Here is a 25,416-nt window from a genome sequence, read left to right on the forward strand (position 1 = left end):
CTTTGGGAAAAGTGCTTCAATAAAGTCCAAGGTTCTGCTGGTCAAGAATAGATCCTTTTGAAAGTGCACGTGGACGAAATCATGAGGACAGGAAAGGAGGGGACAGGAAGTCATTCAGCAACAATATATAGCGATTAAACAGAAGGGAGATGAGGAACAGGAGAAACCTCAGAACGAAACACCCTTGAAGTAAGCAGACAATTCAGTGTAACAAGGTTAAAAAAAAAAGTTATTCTAACAGCTGTGCCAGATTTCCCACGACAGAGGGAACTTCCTTTTTGAGAAAATAACTTTGATGCGCTATTGAGGTCACAGGAAAACCCTAAAAAGAATGATGTCACCGGATCCTGGGCACCAAGAGAAGGAGGTAGGTTGCTTTGCAGAGAAAGTGAGAGCCAATGGGGTGGTAGCTTGTGCGTCTTGGATGGGGGTTTGGGGGCTACTTTTGACAGGAAGGAAGGAGAGAGAAGAGAGAAAGGCAGGAGAGAGAGGGACAGCAGGGGACACTGCTGAATATGTGCAACAGTTCTTCTATTTCCTCCTCAAATTGTCTGTACTGACTAGACTCAAATGCTTTGTGTGAGTGGATTTTTGTATGTTTGCTGGACTTTGTATCCGGTCAGCACTCTGCAGAGTACGGCAGCCCACCTAGGAGCCAGGGCCACGCCGGGTGGCGGTGAAGGCTGAGGCCATGGGAACCCTCAGGACCTGGAGGAGCCTTGGACTTTGACAACACGCAGCTGAGGTTGAGGGAACAGCTTATCTGAATGTCAGGGCTTGGGGGGGGGGGGGGGCTGCTAATGATTAGTAAATGGGAATTGCCTGTGGGTTTCCACCCACTTTTGTGCTACCCGCCCTGGAGAAAACAGCAAAAAGAGTTTCTCCTTTCGAAGAATTTCGAATTGGCTTGTGAAAGAAAGACCGAAACACTAACAATGGTACAGCTAATAGACATTCCTGAGAGGTAGATTGTGTGGGCAAGAGATGCCTGTGAGAGGACCTCCAGGAACAAGCCGCAGTCATGCGGGGACCTGGACCGAGGGACATCCGTGAGAAAGGAACTGCGCTGCAGGGGGATTAGAACTTGCACAATGGACAACCAGTGAGCAGGGGGCTCACCACCACTGGGGGAGCAGTGAAAGTATTCTGCCTCCCTGGAGAAGTCAGTCTACTTAGAGGATTGGTAAGAAAAATAATTCAGAAGTGAATGTAGAACCAGTTGCAAGGGACCTTGAATTCCATCCTTAAGGAATCGCCCGAGTCACATAGGGATGGCTGTAGGAAACGAATCTTGGAAACAGCTGAAAGAGTGGAAGGGCTGGAGTCACAGATGATTTCAAGTCTGAGGTAAGGAGAACAGAGGGCAGGGAAATGAGAGATTTGGGGAGGCCAGGGATGGATTTGGGAGAAGGGTTCCTGGCCAGTTGGGAAGAATACTGTCGGAGGGCGCACAGCAGAGTCCTTAGAAGCTCTGGTGGGAGCTGGGCTGATGCCATGCGGTGCCTGGGGTGGACCTTTCCCAGTAGTTCCACAACAGGACCCTGGACAGCTGTGGGCAGGCAGTGAGTCCTCCTGTCCCATGAAGAAGGGTAAGGGTTGCTGATCTCCCTTCCATTCAGCAGCCCAGTGCCCCAGCAGGGCTGGGATTAAAAGTGACAGATCACCTTTGCACATCCATGTCACAAGGTTGGAAAGGTCCCCAAGTGCATTGGGAGCCACCAACTTTCACTTGCCCTTCAAGCCTGTACCCACAGTTTCTCCACTCTGCTAGTCCTGTCCACATGTGCACTGAATTGTCCAGAGAAAACGGATGGGAAAAGAATTAGAAAACGTGCCTTTTCCGGGAGGAAAATGAAGTAGTGTTGGTGGGTAGAAAGATGGGAGAAGAAGATGGCGCCAAAAGCCAAGAAGGAAGCTCCTGCCCCTCCCAAAGCCAAAGCCAAAGCAAAGGCTTTGAAGGCAAAGAAAGCAGCCCTGAAAGGAGTCCACAGCCACACAAAAAAGAAGGTCCGGACGTCACCCACCTTCCCAAGGCCCAAGAGACTGCGGCCCGGAAGGCAGCCTAAATATCCTCGGAAGAGCGCCCCCTGGAGAAACAAGCTTCACCACTGTGCCATCATCAAATTCTCCCTAACTACCGATTAGGGGAGAGAAAACAATACACTTGTGTTCGTGGTGATGTCAAGGCCAAGAAGCACCAGATCAGACAGGCTGGGAAGAAGTTCTATGACATTGACGTGGGCAAGGTCAACACCTGAACAGGCCTGATGGAGAGAAGAAGGCATGTGTTCGACTGGCTCCTATCTACGGTGCTTTGGATGTTGCCAAGAAACTTGGGATCATCTAAACCGAGTCCAGCTGCCTAATTCTAAATGCAAAATTTTTTCACTGTAAAACAAAAAAAAAGATGGGAGAAGAGAAGAAGGTTCTCTGTGAGGTGATAGGGCCCGACCTGCCAGGAAGAAATGGCAGGGGTGGGGGTGGGGGTGGGGTGCAGAGGGGGCTCCTGGAGGAAAAAGAGGACAGCCAGCTGGGGCTGGAAGAGCCCGGTGGTAGCCGTGTGGGACACAAGGCAGCCCAGAGCTGCAGTCGGGGAAGGTGAGGTCAGGGGTAGTAGTTCTTTTTCTCAGAATTTACCCACATTGGATGAGGCCCACTCACTGGGGAGGGCATTCTGTTTTACTCTGTCCACTGATTCAAATGTTAACCTCACTCCTGAGCTGCCACACACACAACCAGCCTTTCCCCCCAAGCGGTTTATATCTGAATAGCTTTAAGATGATGGTGTTCTTGGACCCCTGTCGACCCAGCTGCTGAACAGAAGGGAGCACGCTCATCCTTGGGCCTGCCTTTGGTGGCACACGCCCTGTTCTTTCCTCAGTTGTCAGCATCGTGGCTTAAGCCATTCTGCACTCAGGACCACCACCAGTGGGCAGTCACAAGATTACTTCTCCCTTTTAAAATCTGAAACCCACGTGACCATATGATATGACAAATAGAAGTCTGAGATTTAGCTGAAAGGCTCTTACCTGCCCGCGTGCATCAGCGTTTTCTGAACGCTTCGCCAATAACGACTCACTTGAGCCAGGGTTACCGGGAAGGTGGATTGCAATGAACCTATTCTTGGACTTCTACAAAGTGTGATAAATGTCACAATAAATTATTTTTTGCCCCTTTGATTTGTATTGCTTTTATGTTGTGTGCCAAATGGCATCTAATATCATATCTACATAACTGCCGAGCGAAATTGTGGTAATTATTTAGATAATCCAGAATTGTGAGCTTTTTGATACTGTAAATGAATGCCTTTTTCTAAAATCAAGATAATCCCCTGTATTCTCCACTTCACTTCCTCGTTAGTATGCAGCTTAGGCCTAACTTGCAAAACAGAGGAAACTCATTTTCCCAGGTAGGAAGAATCACCTTAGCACCTCCTTACAGTCACTCAATAAAGCAGAAATGAAGAAAGTGTCACTTTTTGTGTTCATTGAGCTTGGAAGTAAATGAACCTCAGGCCAAAATGTTCAATGATGCAAAAAAGTGTAACATAATAACTCATGAAAGCAATAAACAATGGCTAAGCAAAAGGAAATACAAGCAATCATTAGAACCTACTACTTTTTGTTTGTCACTGCCTATATTTTTGCCAAGTTTTCTGTGCCTAAATGGCATGAATAGAGCACCAAAAATTGAACTCTGCCTGAAAAATATGGTAATAATGTACTTAGGAGGGAAGCATAATAAAAAATTCGAACAGCAGATCATTTTTTTCTGAGTGAGCCTTACAGAACTCACGGTGTACTTTACGCAGATGAAATTATGGTGAGGGCTCCATCGAGAACCGGCAACATTTCCTTTGCATCCTCCTTCCCCTCCCCCACAACCATGACTGGAGACCCAGGTGACAGCAAACTGGGAAGTGGCATTCAGAGGACTTTCCTGCCTGTATGAAGGGAGATGTTTTGCGTTGGGGGGTGTGGCTGTCCACAGTTGACCTCTGCAGTGAGCATGCATGCATGAGACGTTGTAGCACTCTGGGATTCTGCAGTGGCACTGACATTATCCATACTCTTGGGAGCGCTTCTCGTGTCCCAGCAGTGTCCCTTTGCATAGCTCGTCATTGGAATGTGAAGTTACCCTGTGGTAGGAATCAGTATTCTCTGAACAATCAGGAGAAACTGAACTAATAGGATATGAGGATGTCTATATCTATCTATCTATATATGTATATGTGTATTATCTATCTCTGTCTCTATATCTATGTCTATATATCTACCTATCTCTGTGTCTATCTCAACATCCATATGTATATATATCATCTCTATCTATCTATCTATCTATCTATCTATCTATCTATCTATCTATCTATCCATCTATCCATCTTTCTATGTACGTGTCTGGAGGGAGATTGAGAGTCATGAAGAATGGTTCATGCAATCATGAGGGCTGAGAAATCCCATGATCTGCTGTCTGCAAGCTGGAAACCCAGGAGAGCCAAATCAGTTGTATAATGCAGTTCAATTGTGAAGGCCTGAGAACCAGGGGAACCAGTGGTGTAAACCCCAGTCCGAGGGCAGGAGAGGTGAGATGAGATGTCCCAGCTCAACAGTCAGGCAGAGAGAGGGGGACTCTCCCTTCTTCCCTTCCTCCGCCTTTTATTCTGTCCAGGCCTCACCAGATTGGATGAGGCCCACCCACTGGGGAGGGAATTCTGTTTAACTCAGTCCACTGATTCAAATGTTAACCTCATCTGGAAACACCCTCACAGACACTCCCAGAATCACATATAATCTGGGCACCCTGTGGGCAATCAAGCTGACACACAAAACTAACCATCACACCTGCCCAAGCTCCCAGAACTGGTAGGTGGGGGGGCCAGGGTGTGGTTTCAGAAGCCATGCTCCTAACCACAGTGCATACTGCTGTACATCAGAACCAGTAGCGCTTTCAAAGGCAGAAGTCAGAAAGAAAGGGAAAATACATATTTCACCCAATCAGTTTGGGCCTGATTGCCTCAACTGGGGTTACTACAGCAGTTCCTCACTTCCAACTCTTTTTTGCCACATATGTCATCATGCTCACTGGTGCAGATTGATCTCCCAAAAGCCCACATCAAATCATAGCACTTGCCCTTTAAAAACCTCAGTAGACCCTCTCGTTAATAAATAACAAAGGGATCCGGAAGGACGTTGGTATTAAGGGAGAATATAGCTACCATGTCTTCCAGTGCTTTGGCGAAACCTCAGATGCGTGATCTTCTGGCCAAGCGTCTGTGATTACATGTTGTTGGATCAGTCATTGTTTCTCTGGGGGTTGCAGCTTTCTATAAGTTTGCTGTGGCTGAACCAAGGAAAAAGGCATATGCAGATTTCTACAGAAATTATGATTCCATGAAAGATTTTGAGGAGATGAGGAAGGCTGGTATCTTGCAGAATGCAAAGTGATTTCGGAGTGTAAAGAATTTCGTTGAATTGACTTCTATGGAAGTTTGTCTCTGACCCGTGTTCCTGAACTATGAAACATGGATATTTGGGCTAAGGGATAGTTTCTCTTGATAAATAAACAAATGTTGTAGACAGTAAAAAAATAAAAAATAAAATAATAAAGGCCCGATAAATCCTTCATCTGGAATGTAAGGCCCTCCACATTTTAGCTGATATACTAACTTTTTCAAGCTTGTCTCCTTCCACCTGTGAATTCTGAACTGTGGGTTGCAACCATAATGGGTCATTCCATTGATTTAATGGAAACCAACCACTCATTATATGTATAACTGGTTTGTGGAATTGTATCCTTCTATATGATTCTGTGTACAGTGTAAAATAGATCTTACTATAGGTCATAGTCAAAGCAGTGGGAAGCCACGACTTCATACCACTGATGTCAGCCGTTCTCCCGGGAGCCCTGGGGTGCCATGAAGAGGCTTCAGGGGCTCTAGGGGGCAAGGGAAGGGGAGCAAGGCAGCACTAGTCCCCCTAGTTAGTTCACTCCTCTGCTTCTTGGTATTGGGCTTCGGCCTGATAAAGGGTTCTGGTCCTCCCCACTCTGAAGATATTCTTCATCCCCCAAATCCTGGTGTTCTTCCTGCTTTGAATTTATATAGCACTTACCTGCCGTGGTATTAATCATATGATGTCTTATACTGTGTATCTTTTCTCCAGTGAAACAGGTGGCCACTATTCAAATAGCATTATTCAACATAAATTCTGATATAAGAGAATTAGAACTAAGTTTTCAAGGCACTCATCTTATAGGTTAGATAATATCTATTACATACTGTGGGTGTTCATGATCCGTCAATCTAAACATTAGTTGTCATGCCGTACACCTGAAACTAATATAATGTTACAGTTCAGTGAAAAATAATTTTTTTAAAAAAAGATAAAAATGAATCCTCTGAAATAGTACCCCTTAAGGACAACTTGAATAAATTAAGTAAGTTGACCAGGTTCGTAAAATGCAAAACAAATATGTCCTAGTATTTTAGACCAGAGATTTCCAACTTTTGTTTTTTAATCTCACAGTCCTAGCTATAAAAAAAAAAAAGAGTGTATCTATATCTATCTATCTATCATCTATCTATCCATCCATCCATCCCTCCATCCATCCACCTACCTATCCATCCACCAATTCAGAGAGAGACACAGAAAAAAAACAGACAGAACACATGAACTAAAGCCAGTTAAAACATTAAATACTACTAAAGCTTAATGTATCTTATTTTCAGACAAATAAATGTGAAAAGAAATGTCAATATTCTCGCTGCATCACAGAGGATAATCCTGTAAACTTCCTGGGCATCATGACACTGCTGAAAGACTGCTTGTGTGAGAGGGCTCAGAGGTAGAAGGGTAATAGATTTTCATTTCCTGATGAACTAATGGGAAATTTCTTTCTAATTTCAAAAAGGTGTGTTTTAGGACTTCACTCCAAAGCTCTGAGATGTTTCTGAATTGTAACAATATACACATAGCCCTATTTATTCTCCCCCTATTTCTTTTCAACAGCCTGGATTTTAGTAGGTAACATAGCCTTATTGATATTTTCCAGTTCTGAACTATTTTTGACACCTATACTATATTTTGGTACTGAGGCTGGGTTTGATGAATAAGGTGCCTACGACTTGTCTAGTCCAAAAAGACAGCCAGAAAGTCTTGAGCCTGCCTGACTTTCTTCAGTGGTCAGGGAAAGACTGCACACTGAGCAAGGTTGAACCAGGCAGTGGGAACTACATGACACGAGGCTTTGAATCCATCAGACTGGTGTTGATTCCAGGGACCAGATATGCCCTGTGGAACATGAGGCCAAAGAACATAAGGCTCCTTTAAAAGTTTTAAGTCCTCTGAGGGCTGGTGTGTAAATAGGCACTGTGGAAACAATCACCTGCTAAAGTTTTTGGGGGAACATCTCTGGATTCATCTTTTTAAAGAACACGGTCTGGTCTCGGAACTTAGACCTTCTTTAAAATTACAACTGACTCCAAAGTTATTCTATTTTGCTATTTTCTGTCTTGGGTTCCAGCAGCCTTCCCAATATTTGAAAGATATTTGTAGGATTCATCATCAGCTATTGCTCACTATGTCATAAGCTTCTGATGTAGTAAAAATATCAATTATTTTAAACCGTACATTTTTAAACTTCATATCCCCTTTTATGAATGTTTACTAAGGAATCCTTATGAAAGCATTAAGGTGGGTGTGATAATTTATTACTACATATTTGTTTTTCTATAAAATTAGAACAGCTTGTCTATCATGGTAACAGAAGCTTCAAGAACATCTGGTTTGGCATTAACTTCTGAGAAGCCTCGCATGGAACAATCTGTTCTCCATGTACAGACCTCAACCATTGCTCAAGTCCCTGAGAAAAGATGGCACCAAATCAACTACTGCTGATTTGATTTGCACTATTTTTAAGTCATTTTATTTTTGGCTGTACATATTCTGTTCTGGAAAACATACAACTTATAAGAATTCCACAAACATTCCATTTCTATACTAAGACTGAAGTATTAAGTCAGGAGGAGACAGACAGTAAATTTAAAGAGTGCCTTTCTTGTGAATCTTTGAAGTGTTCTTCCCATTTGAGTAATTCCTGCGATGAGTCAGAGGAGCAGAGAAAGTGAAGTTAAAGTGCTTTGTCATAACCCACAGGATGTATATCTGCAGAACTTTTATTGTGTAATTTACTGCAGTCGCAATTCATTTGCAACCAATTTTACACACAGCTTTCTGCTTTAATTTTTTTAAATATGAATGCTATCAAGTCAATCTTCTGCTTTCTCACTATGTAGACTAAGTTTTACTACTCAAAGTGTGTTCTGGGCTCCAGCAGCAAGAACCTGACATAGAAGTTTCTAGAACCACAAAAATCTCAAGCCCCACCCATAATGTCTGCATTCTAATAAAATCCTTAGGTGATTCACATATTCTCATTGAAGTTTGAGAAATATGATCTATAAAGAGTCCCCCAAAACTGTGTTTTGGTGAAATTTGTGAAAAATGGAGAATATACTGAGTTTATCTTAAAGCTAAATGTATTCAACTTTTTTTAGTAGAAAATTATGACTCTTCTCCATTCTTGGTGTTGTTCCTTGTATATAATAATGTCGAATTGCAGAAGATAGTAGTTTGGTTTTTCACCTAGGAAAAAAAAGTTCAACAGTCTTATGCCAGCTATTAATTTTTTTTTCCTGATAAAAGAAATGCAAAAGTTTGGGGACCTCTGATATAAGAGGCACAGGCCAAACTCCCTACATGCACGGAAGGCACTTTAGAATTGTCTCCCTGTCCCCCCAACTGTCCATTGCCACTGTCCTCCAGTCTGTTCTCCAACCACTGAGTTCTGGTCTCCACTTTGCACAACTCTGGACTCTGTGTATGAAGTTTCTTCTGCTGGAAACCCTGACTTCTATCTGACAAGCTCCTTCACTTTCTGCAGGTCCAGCTCAAATTCCACCACACTTATGAAGTCCTTCTCAATGGTGTTTCTGCGATGCTTTACTCACTATTATTACAGTGTTTTTCACATTGTACAAAATACTGCTTGTTTAGGTGTCCATCAACCCATCTAGACTGCGTGCTCCCTAAAAGCAGCCATCATGTTCCCTCCATCACTGTCTCCTGAGGTCCTAAGGAAGATGGACACACACAAGCTCAACATACGAGGTCTAACAATTACGTTCGCAAATTTGTTGCAACGATGTTGCTAACCTTTTTTGATTTCGGAGGGATTATTCATTATGAATTTGTACCAACTGTACAAAGTTAACCAAGTTTACTATTTGGAAGTGATGAAAAGGCTGCATGAGAAAGTTAGACGACCTGAACTTTCGCCAACACTTCATAGCTCTTGCATCACGACAATGCACCAGCTCACACGGCACTGTCTGTGAGGGAGTTTTTAGCCAGTAAACAAATTACGGTATTGGAACACCCTCCCTACTCACCTGATCTGGCCCCCAATGACTTCTTTCTTTACCCGAAGATAAAAGAAATATTGAAATGAAGACATTTTGATGACATTCAGGACATGAAGGGCAATATGATGACAACTCTGATGGTGATTCCAGAAAAAGAGTTCCAAAATTGCTTTGAAGGGAGGACTAGGCGCTGGCATCGGTGCATAGCTTCCCAAGGGGAGTACTTCAAAGGTGACTGTAGTGATATTCAGCAGTGAGGTATGTAGCACTTTTTCTAGGATGAGTTCGCAAACTTAATTGTTCGACTTCGTATATTTGCTGAATGGGCTTGATATATTTGGATATGAGCACTATATGAGACACTTATCATTAGATACTCCATTTGATATGTTGAAGTGCTCACTGAAAAGGCTACTGAGTAGTTGTATACAATTTCAAGGAGCTATTCTTGGAAAGATGTGAGTGGCAAGTGAATTAAGTTTTGCGATGGCTCTACATCAGTGTCCACATGTTGAGGATGGAGAAGTCAGCATATTAGCCGAATGGTTGGGGGTGCTGAGTATGGTGCTTAATTTTGTGTCAGCTTGCTTGGATGGCAGAGTGCCCAGGTATTTGGCCAGACGTTTTTTCTGGGTGTATCTGTGAGGGTCTTTCCAGATGAGGATAGCACTGAATCTGCAGACTGAGTAAAGCAGATGCCTTCCTCAGTGTGCATTGCATTGTCCAATCCACTGAGGCCCCAATTAGACCAAAAAGGCGGAGGAGGGGAGACTTCGCTTTCTGCCTAACTGCTGACCTGGGATGTGGTCTCCTGTCCTCAGCCTGGGAATTATTCCCTGAGCTCCCCTGATTCTCACACCTTTGGACTCAGACTGGGTCTCTGGCTTTGCAGATAGCAGATCTTGGGACTGCTCAGCCTCCATGGTCATGTGGGCCAATCCTTATAACAAACTTGTCGCTCTCTCTCTTTATTTCTCTCACTCTCTCTCTCTCTCTACACACACACACACACACACACACACACACACACACACCCCCTATTGATTCTGTTTCTTCAGAGAAACCTGATGAATACACTGAGATTTGTGACTTGCCAGCATATAGGCGGCACTTAAAGCCATGGATGTGGATAATATCTTCTGAAGCTGGTTTTTCAGGGGCAAAGAGGACAGCACCTGGGACAGTACCCTGGAGAAGTCCCCTTCGGGATCAGGGAGAAGGCAGATGGGAGGAACAGAACAGAAGCCAGACCACAAGCACATCAGAAAACTGGAAGGAGAGGCATTTTAAATCCAATTTGGACTTTTCCACTCACTAATGTTACACGTTCAAGCAGCCAGTTTTCTACATTGACTTGCTTAATTTTCATTGCTTCTCTATATTTATTAGAATGTCACTGCTGGGGAGAGATGCCAATGGAAGTGAATATTGCTTTTTAAAATGTTTTTCTTTGAGGCTTGGTGGGGAACTGACATGATGGCAAAAAGTCACTGCACCGATAACAGGTTCGAAAGGAGGACATGTGGCCTTCAGTGGAAGGGCTTGGTGCCACTGGTGTTACCTTGTCACCGCGTGGGCAGTCGGACAGTGAGTGGCCTCTCCCTCTGAGGAACAATGTGAACGTGATGTCCTCTCTTCGGAAGTGCCCTTGTCTGAAACAGTGAACCTGAGTTGAATGAAGCCCTTCTATCTGCCTTCAGTTTATGGATAAATAGAGGGTAAAAGAACAGGAAAAATAGCTCCACAAGGAAATAGATAAAATCGGGAGCTGGGACATTCGACCATGTAACTGTATTCAGCATTTGATATATGTACAGTATAACCATCTCTTCAGAAAGTTAAGGTCATATAAAAAGGGCGCATATAAATTTGTCCCAGGGGGCACAGAGGGAACTATGTTTTATTAAGAGAGATTATATTAGACCTAAAAATGTAATGTACAGTCCTTGATTGGGTCCAGGTACATACACAAAATGGCAAATTTTAAGACAATTGGAAAACTGAACTATGAATTGATGTTAGAGATACTGGGGAATTATTAATTTTGTTAGGTATGATAATGATTGTGTGATTATAAAGTAAAGTTTCTTTTTTAAAAATTGAAATGTCACAATGTCTATAAGTCACATTGCAATACTGCGACAATGGGGAAATAGTCCTATTTTATATAGGTAACCACAAAATATTTAGGGGTAAAATGTCATGCTCATAGCTTACATGAACATACACACACACTTACACACACGTGCGTGCACACATGTGCACATCAATGAAGCAAATAGAGCAAAATTAGACATTACTAGTGATCACCAGTATCAGGTTCCCTCCACTTTTTGATGCCTGGAGAATTACACTCTCCCAAATTCTTGACGTTAGTGCAGTAGTGGCCAGGTTAGTAGAGCTGGCTGATGGAACATGAGCAGAAGGAAGGAGGTACTTAGGGGTAACATCTAATCACCTGTACTGACTCTCCCGCCTGATCCAGCCTGATGCTCGTGCACAGCAGATCCAGCCACTTGTGATGTCGATATCATAACATCATGGAGCCTCTGTTGATCTGGGTCCCCAAGAGATGCCTAAATGAAGTACAGCCCCCAACCTCCCACAAGCCTATATTGGACAGACAGCAGTAATTGTGTTGCTTTAAAAGCCACTATAAAGGCACTGGGATTGTTTGTCACTGAAGTATTACCTAGCCTTTCCTGAGGATACATATTTTAACCTCTGACAATCCCTCAGTTGTGTTACAGGAAGATCTGGGAACCTTGAACAAGGACCTATGCAAGCCCTTCATCCTCCCTCCACCAGTCCCTTCCCTTCTGCTGCAGGTCACTACTTTTGATAACTATGCTTTCTAGTCTCTGTTTCACGTCAGCAACACGCCTGCGGGCCTCTGACAGTACCTATTAAGCATTATAGGAACTGAGACAATGACCGGAAACTAAAGAAACACTGACAACTACTAGTGCAATAGGCTAGATATACCCCAGTCTAGACCGGGGGTGGGGGGGACCCCGGCTCTCTACTATAAAATGAAGAGGTGTACCACATAGCAGGCCAAACCAGAACCTAGGGCGAAGCTACAACGTCCCTGAAAGGGAACTGCTGGCATCTGACAAAGCTTGGGGGCAGGGAAGACCTTGAGGGGAAGCCATTGGGCACCTGGGCCTCTGTGGCTTGGCTTATTGATGGAAGTGGAACTGAAGTGCTAAGTTTTTTGTTATACAGATTTAAGAAGTACCAGAGGACAAAAACAAAAGCAACCCCACCCGGTTGCCTGGAAGCCCTGCCCCCTCACCTGCCATTGTAAGACCACTATCAAAGGTTGGGGGAAATGGATCAAATTTTCTCAATTTAAGGTACGGTTGAAGGCCCATCATTGACAACACATCTGACACTGATTCTTAAACATATCAAGTGCGATAATTATTTGGGCTGCAAATTGGCAGACTATAAACTGAGAAACTGATGGCAATGAGGCAGAAAAATGTAACTAAAAATCACAACATTTCGAAATAATGGTAGGATATGGCCCAATTCACACCTTAAAGAAAATATCTGGAGCCATATAACAGGAAGTAATGGTCAAGTAACTCAGAAAGTAAATTCGCTAATTGGACAAGAACACATTTATCTCATGGAAAATAGCAAATTGGGTTCCAGAAACCTTAGGCCACTCAGGAACAAGTTCTTTGATAAGAAGGTACAAATAAAGATACATTTCTTTAAGCAACAAAGCTGTTTTAACAGCTACCTGATGAAGGAAGCCTTTCAGATGTCAAGGAAAAAATTGAATTATTAGAGAAGATAAGCTGAGCCAGTGATGGCAGTCAGGTTACAGGCAGATATTATAAAGAGTAAAGGAAAATGGTCTCAACACCATGGTTACAAACTCAGGGTTAGCAGTTGCTGTCCCATCTGAGCTGCAATGCCAGGGTCACTCCTGCAGTAGTACAGCCACTGCTCTCCAGTAACGGCACCCACTCATGCACAGGAAGTTGCAGAGACACACTGGATAGCTAGGCTGTCAAGTGCAGGAAGGATTAGGGGACTTGGCTGGCATGGCGGGGGTGTGGAGAGGGGTGGGAGGGACAGGGTGTCCTTCTGCCTCCCCTCTTCTTCAAGGGTGGGTGGGGGCACAGGAAGTTCCTCTGACTCACCTGGCCCATACGATTTAAGATGTACCAATTTAAAATAGGCCAGAGGACAAAAACAGAACATAAGCCCTTCTCTTACAAAAGGCCCATAACAATGACCAAATAGCTGCATAACTAAATAAACCAAAATGCAGGAAAAAATAACTTTACAAAGTCAATACTATTAAAGATAAGTTAAATAAGCTCTAATATTTGGCTGGTAAACGCAGAGGATTACAAATGGCACTAAAAACAGCATGAGTAACATTCCTATTCTACATGAATGCTTGGACAAATTATACTAGTTCGGTGATTCTGGGTTCAAAAATAGATATGTGTGTTTTTTTTCTAATCTCATTATTTTAAACTCTTTAAATTTCCTCTATTGTACTTATGGGTCAGATAAATGATCATACTTTACACAAAATATTTTAAGGCATGAAAATATATACATATGTATTTAACTAAATTAAAGAATAGTGCTGTTTTATAATAGGACTGGTTCTTCCAAATGCCAAATAATAGTGCAAATTATTTTAACTTAGTTCTCTCAGTTCTGCTACCTGCATGTGATATTTAAACATCATCTCTTTGATTTTTAAAATCAACAATGATTATATTACATTGTAAATATAATTTTTGAGATCCTCAACTGACTTTAAGACCTGTTACTAATATTAAATTAATGAATAACATTGTCACCTGAAATATTTGGTGATTAAAATGCATAAATAAAGACAGATTACAAAATGATCAATCACACTATGATATATATTTGCTCTCTGCAAAGCTTCAGTTAAGATGGTAAACTCATGTGAGATGTATTGCCTTTTATACTACATTGATAACGTTAATTTATTTTAAACAGTGGAAGTTAAAACTTTAAATTTTTATTTAACTACATATATGTATTTGTGTATATTTAAACAGCAATGCATATAGAATGTGTTAGGCTAAAAAAATCATGAATAATAAAGAGGAGAACAAATCGTTCAGGTAAAAATTATTTTCATCTTTGAATATACAGTCTGCGCTTTAAAAATAAAAGGAAATAATTTTGTTCTTTGTCTCTGTGTATGCTCAAATGGAAAATATGCTCAAAATGAATGATTAAATAAAAAAATCTGAGCAATAGAAATTACTCAAAGAACCAAACAGAAAATTATGGAACTGAAAAATACAACTCTGAAATCTAAAAAATTCACTGGATGGGCTTAACAGCAGATTGGAAAGGAAAGAAGAAAAAGTCAGTAACTGGCAGATAAATCCATAGAAACTATCAAATCTAAAACATAGAGAAAAAAAAATGAAAAATATGAACAGAGCCACAGATTCTAGAATCAGGATAAAACATCAAAAGGTTTAACATACTTATAACTGGAATCCAAGAAAAAGAGAAAGAGAATGGGGCAGAAATAAGTATTTGAAAAAAACAAGGCCCAAAGTCAAAAGATTAGGGAAACATATAAATTCAAGTTACTCATAAAACCCCAAATATAAATATGAAGAAAGCCACACCAAAGCACATGATAGTCAAACTACAAAACGCCAAAGACAAAGAGAGAATCTTAAAAGCAGTCAGAGAAATGACACACCATATGCAGGAAACAACAACAAATGATAATGTGTTTCTCATCAGAAACATGGAGACCAGAAGACAGAAGAACTACATTTTTAACACGCTAAAGGAAAAAGAAATCGAAACAAATCCATGTATTGACACATTATTATTAACTAACGTCCATATTTTACTTGGAGTCCCTTAATTTTTACCTAATGTCCATTTTCGGTTGCAGGAACCCCAGCCAGGATACCACATTACATTTAGTTGTCATATCTCCTTAGGCTCCTCTTGGCTGTGACAGTTTCTCAGACTTGTTTTTGATGACTTTCACAGTTTTAAGAGATACTGGTCAGGCATTTTGTAGAATGTCCCTCAGTTGGGATTTGTCTGATATATACATATATATTTTTTTTTATCATGATTAAACTGTAGTTATGGTTTTTGGGAGGAAGACCACAGAGGGAAAGTGTCATTCTCATCACATCATATCAAGGATACAGCAACATGGCTTATCACTGTGGATATTGACCTTGATCACCTGGTTGACATGGTGTCTGTCAGGTTTCGACATTGTAAAATTAGACTTTCTGTCCCCCTTTCCATCCTGTACTCTGTGAAGGCATTCACTATATGCAGCCATGGAGAGTTATGCTTTTCTTCCTTGAGAGCAGAGTGTGTACGTAAATTAGAATCCTTCTGTTTGGGAGATTTGTCTCTCTCAGTTATTCATTCAATCATCTACTCGTATTTATATCAGTGTGGATTCATGGATATTTATCTTCTGCTTTGGGTTGTAACCCTATATTACTTTGTCATCTATTTATTGTTCAATTTGTTCCATATTTGGCTCCTGGGGGCTCTTTCATTGGGTTTCTGTGACTGGTTGACATACTCCCACCATCTGGGGTTCTTCTGAACACTTTCTTACCTTCTGGTACTACAACATCCCTCAGGCTCACCTTGTCTATTTCTTATATTGTCCCAGTCCTAGAATCAGCCGTTTCTCCAAGGACGACTTTTACGAAGAATGATATTAGAAACGTAGATCCGGGTACTAAGTGCTCATTGCTACAGGGTGTCATTACTTCTAGGTCATCTCAGCTGAGAGAGCAAAGGAATATATGTGTGCACACTAAACTATGTATATAAACTTATCTAAATATTTTTACATGTAACCATCTGTATCTATACTAAGCTAAACATGAGTTTATACTGATATTGCCAACTCTATTCCCTTATCACATGAATCATTCTAGCACCTCCCCTGGCTTATCTGTATTCTTCCACTCCAGCACTGAAAAACTGGATCCCACCATCTGCCATCCATTCACTTAATTGTTTATTGTCTTTAAGAAAAATTCTAGGGGCCGGCCCGGTGGCTTAGACGTTTGGAGCTCCGTGCTCCTAACACCAAAGGCTGCCGGTTCGATTCCCACATGGGCCAGTGGGCTCTCAACCACAAGGCTGCTGTTCAACTCCTCGAGTCCCGCAAGGGATGGTGGGCTCCGCCCCCTGCAACTAAGATTGAACACAGCACCTTGAGCTGAGCTGCTGCTGAGCTCCCGGATGGCTCAGTTGGTTGGAGCGCGTCCTCTCAACCACAAGGTTGCCAGTTTGACTCCCGCAAGAGATGGTGGGCTGTGCCCCCTGAAACTAGAAAACGGCAACTGGACCTGGAGCTGGGCTGCGCCCTCCACAACTATGATTGAAAGGACAACTTGATTTGGAAAAATCCTGGAAATACACACTGTTCCCGGATAAAGTTCTGTTCCCCTCCCCCAATAAAGTCTAAAAAAAAAAAAAATTCTAAATGTTAGTATTCATTACTGGCATTATTCCTTTCGATGCTCCAATTGTCTCACATTTGGCCAGTGGGATCCCTTTCAAGCTGTGTCCTTTCATATCTCCACCAGTCTTTGAGCACCTCATTGTTTTCTGGCATGAAGATATTCTGGATTCCCCTTGTATTTTCTCTCTTAGATATTGAATTAGCTATATCTTCAAGGAACCCGTTTCCCCCTTTTTATTGAGATATGATTCACATAACATACAATTCACCCATTTAAAATGTACAATTCAATAGTTTTTAGGATATTTGCTGACTTGTGCAAGCAACACTACAATCAATTTTAGAACATCTTCATTGCTCCCAAAAGAAACCACATATCCTTAATTATCATCGCCCAATGTCTCCATCTCTCCTATCCCTAGACCACGATAGCATGTATCTTCAGAATCTGGTGTGTGTGTGTGTGTGTGTGTGTGTGTGTGTGTGTGCACGCGCACATGCAGTTGGCAACTGTGGGGTTGGCTGTGGGAAGAGGCTGTATCTGGGAAATCATGATGACAGGACCCAATGTGGGGAGTAGTGTTTCCAAATGAAAAGGTAAGAGGGGACTGATCAAATTCCCCACAGCAGGGGGTGGGGGTGGGGATGGATAGAGTGAAACCTCGATGGTCATTTGGGCTGTAGACGACAGATACAGGTAATAATTAAGAATGCAGATTTTGGAGTCCAGTGTTTGAGTCTCAGCTCTGTAACATATAGCTGTAAAGCTCTCAGTAATTCAAAGCCTCAGTTTCCCTGTCTGTGCAAAACCTACTCTCTGCCTTATAGGTTGCAGGAACTCAAGGCATAAGAGGTCGTGGTCAGTATCAATCAATGGACCTACATCATCTTGGGGGGGGTGGAGTTCAGGGTCTGGTCAAGGACGTCTCTTCAGGGCAGAGTGAAAGAGTGTGTCCTCCACCATATTTCTTCTCTGGGGACAATGTCGTGGGGTGAAGCGTACTGGAACCCCCCAAGATGCTAGAGAGGGGTTTTTCTGGGTTTGCTGTTCATCCCCTCCCTCTTGGACATGAGTACTCAGGTTAAGTGGGAAAAGGAAACCTTCTGGAAAGAAAATCCACTACAGAGCCTTAGAGAATACTTGAAAAAGATATATAAAAGCATTAAAAAGACACCCAAAGAAATTCAGAGGGCTGTTGTTTTCATTTTTATTTTGGGACTAAAGCATGAATGAGTAAAACTTTGCGTCTGTTTTGAAATGTGCTGTGCCCAACCTAACGTTACAAATATTTAAAATGCCTATTTAATACTTAGAGTTTTGCAGAAAATTGCACAGCTATGTCACCTTGAACTTAATTATTTATAGGAGGTCAGACAATTAAGTTCGTGAACTCATGTTAGAAAAAGTGCCACATATCTCATTGCTGAATATCACTACGGTCACCTTCTAAGTACTCCCCTTGGGAAGCTATTCACCGATGCCAGCATCTAGTCCACCCTTCAAAACAATTTTGGAACTCTTTTTCTGGAATGGCCGTCAGAGCTGTCATCTTATTACCCTTGATGACCTGAATGTCATCAAAATGTCTTCCTTTCAGTATTTCCTTTACCTTCAGGTAGAGAAAGAAGTCATTGGGGGCCAGATCAGGTGAGTAGGAAGGGTGTTCCAATACCGTAATTTGTTTACTGGCTAAAAACTCCCTCACAGACAGTGCTGTGTGAGCTGGCGCATTGTTGTGATGCAAGAGCCATGAATTGTTGGCGAAAAGTTCAGGTCGTCTAACTTTTTCATGCAGCCCTTTCATCACTTCCAAATAGTAAACTTGGTTAACTGTGTGTTCAGTTGGTACAAATTCATAATGAATAATTCCTCTGATATCAAAAAAGGTTAGCAACATCGTCGCAACAATTGTCCGACCTTGTATACATTTTCGATTATCTGATCATTATCTATGTGCACATGTAGTTTTGAAATACTAGTTTTTCATAGATTTTTTAAAAATCATAGAACACATAGGTTACAAGTGTTCCTATGTGTCACTGTACATCTTTATGGATATAGCATGGTTGTATTAGGTTGATGCAAAAGTAATTGCGGTTTAAAAGGTTAAAAATAATTGCAAAAACCGCAATTACATTTGTACCAACCTAATAAATACACACAATTTCGTACATTTATCTTCTACATTATCCTTCAGTTCTGAAGACAAAATTCGCAGTGACTCCCAGAGAGCTCATGTGGAAAGACAGCCTTCAGTTTGAGTACGGCTATTGTGAAACCTAGCATACTATAGGGCTGTGAACTCTTACCTTAGGATTCACAAAAGTTTTCGCTTAAAAGTGAAAAATCAAAAGAGTGTGGCAGATTGTGTTCTGAAATATCTGTAATCCCTTTGTACGAGGTCATAGAATTGTAGTCAGGTGTATGTTTGTTCTGCACAAGGTTACACTTTTAGGCCTCCTTTGCTACTGGGAGTGGCCTGTAGTCATAGGAATCTGAGTCATTTCTAGGTCTTCCCTGTGATAGAACTGGGTACTCCCCTGGTCTTTTCAGTATTGTTGGTGGCCAAGAGGAACCATTTTAGACCCAGAAATGGAAGCCCATGTTTAAGATGACAGAGCTATCTTACTGCAGCTGGACTGTTAACATTCTTTCTTGTTCAAGCTGTTCCATTCATAGCTGTCTCTGATACAGCGGCCCAGCCATTACACTAATATACTATTTTCTCGCTGATTGTTTCTGGCAAAACAGTTTAAAAATATACTCCCATTTTTTCAAAACCCCCAGAGTTTTGCTTTATTCTTCACATCGTATTTGCTATGTTATTTTGTCTCTCCATTGTAGTTGGCACCAAAACTCTTCTTGTCACTTACTGTACTGTTCCTCTTTTGCACTTTCACTCTGACCTGGGTTTGGAAAATGAATTAGGCTTTTGTACTTTTTGTAGGTTGTTTAACAACTGTACAGTGTGAATAGAATAAAATAAATGCATGTAAAAAACAATGTTGGCGTTTCATTTTACCACCTATGCCCTGGTATGTGTTCCGTGCACAGAGCTGTGTTCTAGGAGGGGTGGCTTCTGCCATTCAGGCTGGCTGTATTCCAGGAGCTCAGTGCTGGTCATCCTGTATTGCACCCGTTTAATATTACATGGAAGTAAGCATTAGGAAAACGTCAAAGGTGTGGCAGATCAAAAAGACTGTTTGTTAGCTGAGAGCTGGCCAGAAGCAAGGGTTCCAAATCCTGTAAACAGATGGTAGTAATAGTAATAGTATTGAATATCACAAACACCAGCCCCAACTTCTGCTGCCAAACTAATATTCATTGTTCCTGGCTCACACTCTTTTCTCCTGGCTCATGTCTTTTACTGAAAAGTAGAAAGGAACTAAAGAGAATTAAAATTTATTGGACACCTTAACATTTATTGAGAGGTAATGCAAAACAGTGATTAAGAACATGGGGAATTGGAGTCAGATATATCAATGTTCAAATTCCAGCTTCATGACTTATTAGCTGCAGAATTTGGTAAGTAACTTAATCTCAGTGTCCTCATTTGCAAAATTGGGAAAATAATACCAACATCAGAGTTGTCTGAACATTAAATAAAATAACATACCTAAATGTTTGGAATAGATTAAGAAGTTGATAAATGGTATACACTATTATCTATTCTGTTCTCATTTCCTGGTGCCAAGTGTTTTACACAATTATCTCATCAGTCCTATAACATGGATATAGTCCTTCCCATTTCATAGATGAAGAAATTAAAGAATTTGTGAGGTGAAGTAGATATCATACCAGCTACTTTGCAAATGAAAAAATGGAAGCACAGAGTATTTATGTAATTTATGGATGTCTCAAAGTGAAGCAGCTATGGAGGTGAGATCCAAAGCCCTGTCTGTCTGACCTGATGTTTGGCAATTCTCTTATTAGTTGTCACTCCTGACAAGTTGTAATGGCCATGGTGATGTTTGTTATTTACATTAAGTTTTAAGAATCAATTTTCTTCATTTGGGATGTCGTCATGACTGCTTTTAATAAGGACCAGAATCACAACTGTTAGGGAAGGAGCTAGTGTCTCTCTACGTTGTGTTTTACAATCAGGCTGTATGCCCATCAAAACCATAGGCAGTCCTTCTTACTCTGATTTCTAATATAACCCAAACAATCAATGATTATCATTCTGCAGTTGTCCTAATCAATCACTTGTATTTTCTGAAGTTATATTATTAATATTTTAAATAGCACTGTATCCGGTGTTCTGTTACTCCTTTATTTGAATTTACAATCTATTGATGAGCCAACATAAAGATATTAAAACAAGTAGCAATTAATACAAATGAATAGCAATTAAATAGTTGCAATAACTGCAACAGTTGAGCGGTAAATAAAATTCTGAGTTTCCTAACAGTTAAAGTGAACATGATTATCAGAAAAGGGAAAAGATACAAGAGGAAGCAAAGTTTTTCCTTGTCCTAAACTTTAAAAGAAATTTCACAAGTGGTATTTTACTGAAGATCAAATAAAAGGTACCCTCAACAACATACCCACAGCAGATGCAGTCATGGAACTCAACTGGCTTTTCTTTCCACTTTGGAGAAAAGCTGAGGGTGTAACTTCAAAGGGAGTTTTGCTTAGGACTCAAAAATGTAGTCAGTGTTCAATGGCAGAAATTTGTGTGGTAGTGGGAGCATGCTCAAAGCAGCATATTTTTCAAATATCCCTAAACACACCTTTTCTTAGTTGAGATTTGATAAAAGCCACCTAGGAGAACATTATGTATAAACAATGCGCTTTGATGAGCACCTAAACACTAAGTTGATATTTTGCGTTTCTGGTTGAGGAAAGAGCCTTCTGTTCTAAATCCCTCCTGATCATATGGGTTGGCTGAGCCCCTTTCGTGAAGATGATGGCGTCTTACCGGGACTTTTGATTCCAGGTAGGGCCATCTCACCAGCTTGAGTCAGTGGTCTGAGGACCCTTGTTATTGGCTGTTTTCACCCCTTCCTGAACTCTACATAGTAAGCATCAGGTATGTTTATAGGCAAGTTTAACCGGTAACCTGTGGCTCTCAAGTACCTGAGTAAACGAGGGCCCTTGGAGAGCTGCTACACTGTGAGGCAAACCTGAAGACAGTACACCTTGCAGCTAACACAGGACCCCAGAGCATAGCCCAGGGGTGCGGGGAGGCGACTCCCTCCGCGGAGTTCTTATATAACATGTTCCCCTAAACTACTCCACAATCTTGGAAAACTCCTTTGTCCTTGTCTTTGCTGGACAAGCCATTACAACCGGTGCCAGGAAAGGGTGGCGGTAGCAAGCAAGACCTGCAACACTCAGTCACCGGGTCTGGGGAGGTGAGTCGGCGGGGGGCGGGGCCTGGAGCGAGAGTGAGGCTCAGGGGCGGGGCCCTGGCGTGCCTGGAGGCTGGCGCACGGCGGGGGTGGGGCGGCAGCCGCAGGCCCACGCCGTAAACAGACAATATGGCGGCGGCAGCGGCACCTGGTGCAGTGGGCACCTTGCAGGCCAGCCGCGCCCGCTTGGTGGCCGCTTGCTGTGCGCCGCTCGTCCCTGGGTGGAGGCTGCACCGGTCCTTGGCGGGACCGCGGGTCAGGCCGGCGATGTGGGCTCGGGGCTGGGCGCCCGCGGCCGAGGGGGCGGCGCTCCGGCGGGGCTACAGCTCTGAGGTGAAGTCGGAGGACGAGCTGCGGGTGCGGTATCTGGAAGAGGAGAACCGAGGTTAGTCGCACGGCGCCTACGGCGGCCGGTCTTAGGAAGGGGTCGGGAGGTCGAGTGTCGGGGCTGACGTCAGTGTCTGCTGAGCGGCCGGGGTCGAGGCCCCTCCCCTCCCCCACCGCAGAATTGCCGCTAGTAGGTATTTAGCGCTCTCAGTGCCTGAAGGTGTATTACGGAGCAGCGTACCTGTAAAAGTGGCCCCACTCAGCACCGAAGACAGAAATGCTTCTTAACGCCCTCATTTTTAGATCAGTAAACGCTGTGTGTGATACTCGTTTCCAGGTTTTCTTCCTGCTCTGTAATTGCTTTCTGTTATCTCAGATGTCAGGGGTAGAGTTTTAGAATAGCTCCAGAATGCACTTTACTATTCTGAAGAATCTTAAATTTAAAGCTGTTCAGCTGGAACAGTTTTTTCCCTTGTCCATTTTATCTTAGAAAGTTACTTTTGGGGGAATATTCCACTTCAGTTAAACGATTTTGAGCATTTGGTTTTTCTTAATCTTCCGGTTACCGGGCTGAGCTCTGGGGACACAACAGTGAATGATATTGATCTTGCCCTTGAGCTACCACCTACCGTGGGAGGACACGGATGCACTAGCAGTGCATCCAGTGGGGGAAGGCTGTGAAAGAGGGTCTGTGTCATTTTTGAGAGATTACAGTTAAGCTATATTCCTTTCACTTGCCGCCCGGGGAAACGGTAAAAGGGTCACGAAAGGTGTACTAGCAGTTTGCTAGGGGACCAGTCATTTAATTTTGACGTGCAGTTACTGAGCACCTATCATCTCTTAAGCAGAAGTGCAAAATGAGTTAAGTCATCATTGCTGCCGTTAAACGGCTCCTAGTGATATGGGAGAGCTCCTTCACTGCAACACTTTACCTCCGCACCTGGTATCTCGTTCAATTTGCTCGGGTCGCCAAGAACCTGGACACTGCGCTGAGGAGGGCCCACCATCTCGTAACACTAGTACAGCGAGGAAGACACTGGTGATTATGTCAGTGCTCACTTAAAAAAGGTTTGGTGCGCAAAGGACTATAATAACCCAAGGAACGTGTAATGGGCTACTTGGTGAGATCGGAAGACTTGAGAGGGGAGGTTCCGAGGGTTAGGTTAGGGTTTTGCCAGATAAAACAGGTTCCATGGTATTCCTTAAGGAGACAATGGCGTTTGATATTAGTCAGCCTTCTTAGGCAAACTTCTCTGTGCCTCAACGTTCTCATGTGTAAAATAGGGAAAATAATGCTGTCTGGCTGCTCGGAAGGTTAGATAGTAATGTAAATTGCCTACTAGTATCTAGCTAACTGGGTGCTCTGGAGTATGATGAGTTATTTCATTTGTTATTTGTTTCTTTATTATTTCAGACAAAGACAAGGCATGCAGTGTGAACATGTGTGGTGTTTTTGGGAAATAGAAGGAAAGTGTGGCTGTAGTGTGGCATGACAGGCAGAATGTTGAGAAATTCAGCTGGAAAGTAGATTGGCACTGGAGTGATTAGAGCCTTGAATGCCACCATCTTTTGGGTAAGCTTAGTCTCGCTGGAATTGCTATTACATACCGGTAGGTGTGCCACCAGTACATTAGATACAAAGGGATTGCAAGTACAGCTAGTAATATGCACCGTGTTCTGTATTTTTTTCATCTTTATGACTTAAATGAATGCAAATAGAAAGTAAATTTTCATAAAATACCTGGAAATTCCTTAAATTAGAATCAAAGAGAAGCAATCAGAACATACAAGACGATTTAATAAATTCAGATGTTTTCAGTTGCCTGAAATAATCTGTAAAAATAAGGTGTTAGGGCACCATGGTTTCTAAGAAAATTGACCCAGCTTCCTTTGCGGATGGGCAAGAACGACAGAGCACACTTAGCTGAGTCGGTATGCTTTGTTTTGCTTTACTCCCACAGCAGCAATAAGCATTGCAAAGAGAACCATGAGGCCAAGGATACTGCAGCTGACGGAGTCTCCCTGGTGCCTGTGCTTCTCACAGAGGCGAGTCCAGAGTGCAGCTCTGCGCAGTCTGCAAGGAGTGTGAGCTCTCAGGCGCACAGGAGCCCACACTGCTCCTGGCCCTGTAGGCCTCCTTAGGCTGGCGGAGGTGGGCGAGTGCAGAATACTGCAGCCCTCCGCTGTTATCTGGGTTCCTTCTGTGTAATATGTTGTGGAGGCACACGTACATAACCAGGTTCCTTGAGTGGGTTTTTTCTTGCATTGTTGTCCACCCTGCTTAGTCCTGGTCATAGTTTGCAAAGGTCTCTCTTGGTCTTGGACAACAGCCTCTTTAAGTCAGCTGGTTTCCAGTCATTCTCCTTCCCAGTTTATTCACACTGGTGCTGGGGTTACCTTTTCTCAAGGCCAAGAATCACTTCTCTGCTCAGTGAAAAACCTCTCGTGGCTCCTTGTTGGCTTGCAGGTCCTCACAGCTGGCAGGCCTTCACAGTCCACCCGTCTCCCTTCAGCCACACCTACCTTTGCCTTTGCCTGCTTTGCATGGAGCTGGAATGACCTCTCCCTTCCCCTTCCCCCAGTCTGGCAAGCTTCTCCTCGTAATTATGACCCATTTCACATATCACCTTTGTGAACCTTGTCAGAACAACTGCGGACAGAAGGAGAACAAACAAGTGAATGCATGATGCAAGTCAGCCTTGATATCCGCTCCTTCCTCCTCGTTCACATCTAGATTATCAAGTCTTCCCGGAGTCTGAAACCTTTCCGCTTTCCTCTGGGTTCTTCTTTACCAGTCCCACTTTTGTCCAAGCCAACGTCGTCT

At 42.6% G+C, this 25,416-nt stretch overlaps 1 protein-coding gene and 1 pseudogene across 4 annotated transcripts in view; both read left to right on the plus strand.

Moving 5' to 3' along the window:
* The first annotated feature begins 5,216 nt into the window (after positions 1-5,216).
* LOC117032468 (cytochrome c oxidase subunit 6C-like) lies at positions 5,217-5,444 on the plus strand (annotated as a pseudogene).
* Positions 5,445-22,340: 16,896 nt separating this feature from the next.
* Positions 22,341-25,416, plus strand: part of AUH (AU RNA binding methylglutaconyl-CoA hydratase) — a 156,302-nt gene continuing 153,226 nt past the window's right edge. For 2 of the 4 annotated variants that reach the window (XM_033123437.1, XM_033123438.1), the window contains exon 1: positions 22,343-22,650. In XM_033123437.1, coding sequence (XP_032979328.1) covers positions 22,395-22,650 — 256 coding nt within the window. In that variant the 5' untranslated portion in view covers positions 22,343-22,394. Of the gene's footprint in view, positions 22,651-25,416 lie in introns of all 4 variants that reach the window. The other 2 variants (XM_033123439.1, XM_033123436.1) reach the window with 2 other exon arrangements.

Source organism: Rhinolophus ferrumequinum, chromosome 12, assembly GCF_004115265.2.
Source record: "Rhinolophus ferrumequinum isolate MPI-CBG mRhiFer1 chromosome 12, mRhiFer1_v1.p, whole genome shotgun sequence".
NCBI lineage: Eukaryota > Metazoa > Chordata > Mammalia > Chiroptera > Rhinolophidae > Rhinolophus > Rhinolophus ferrumequinum.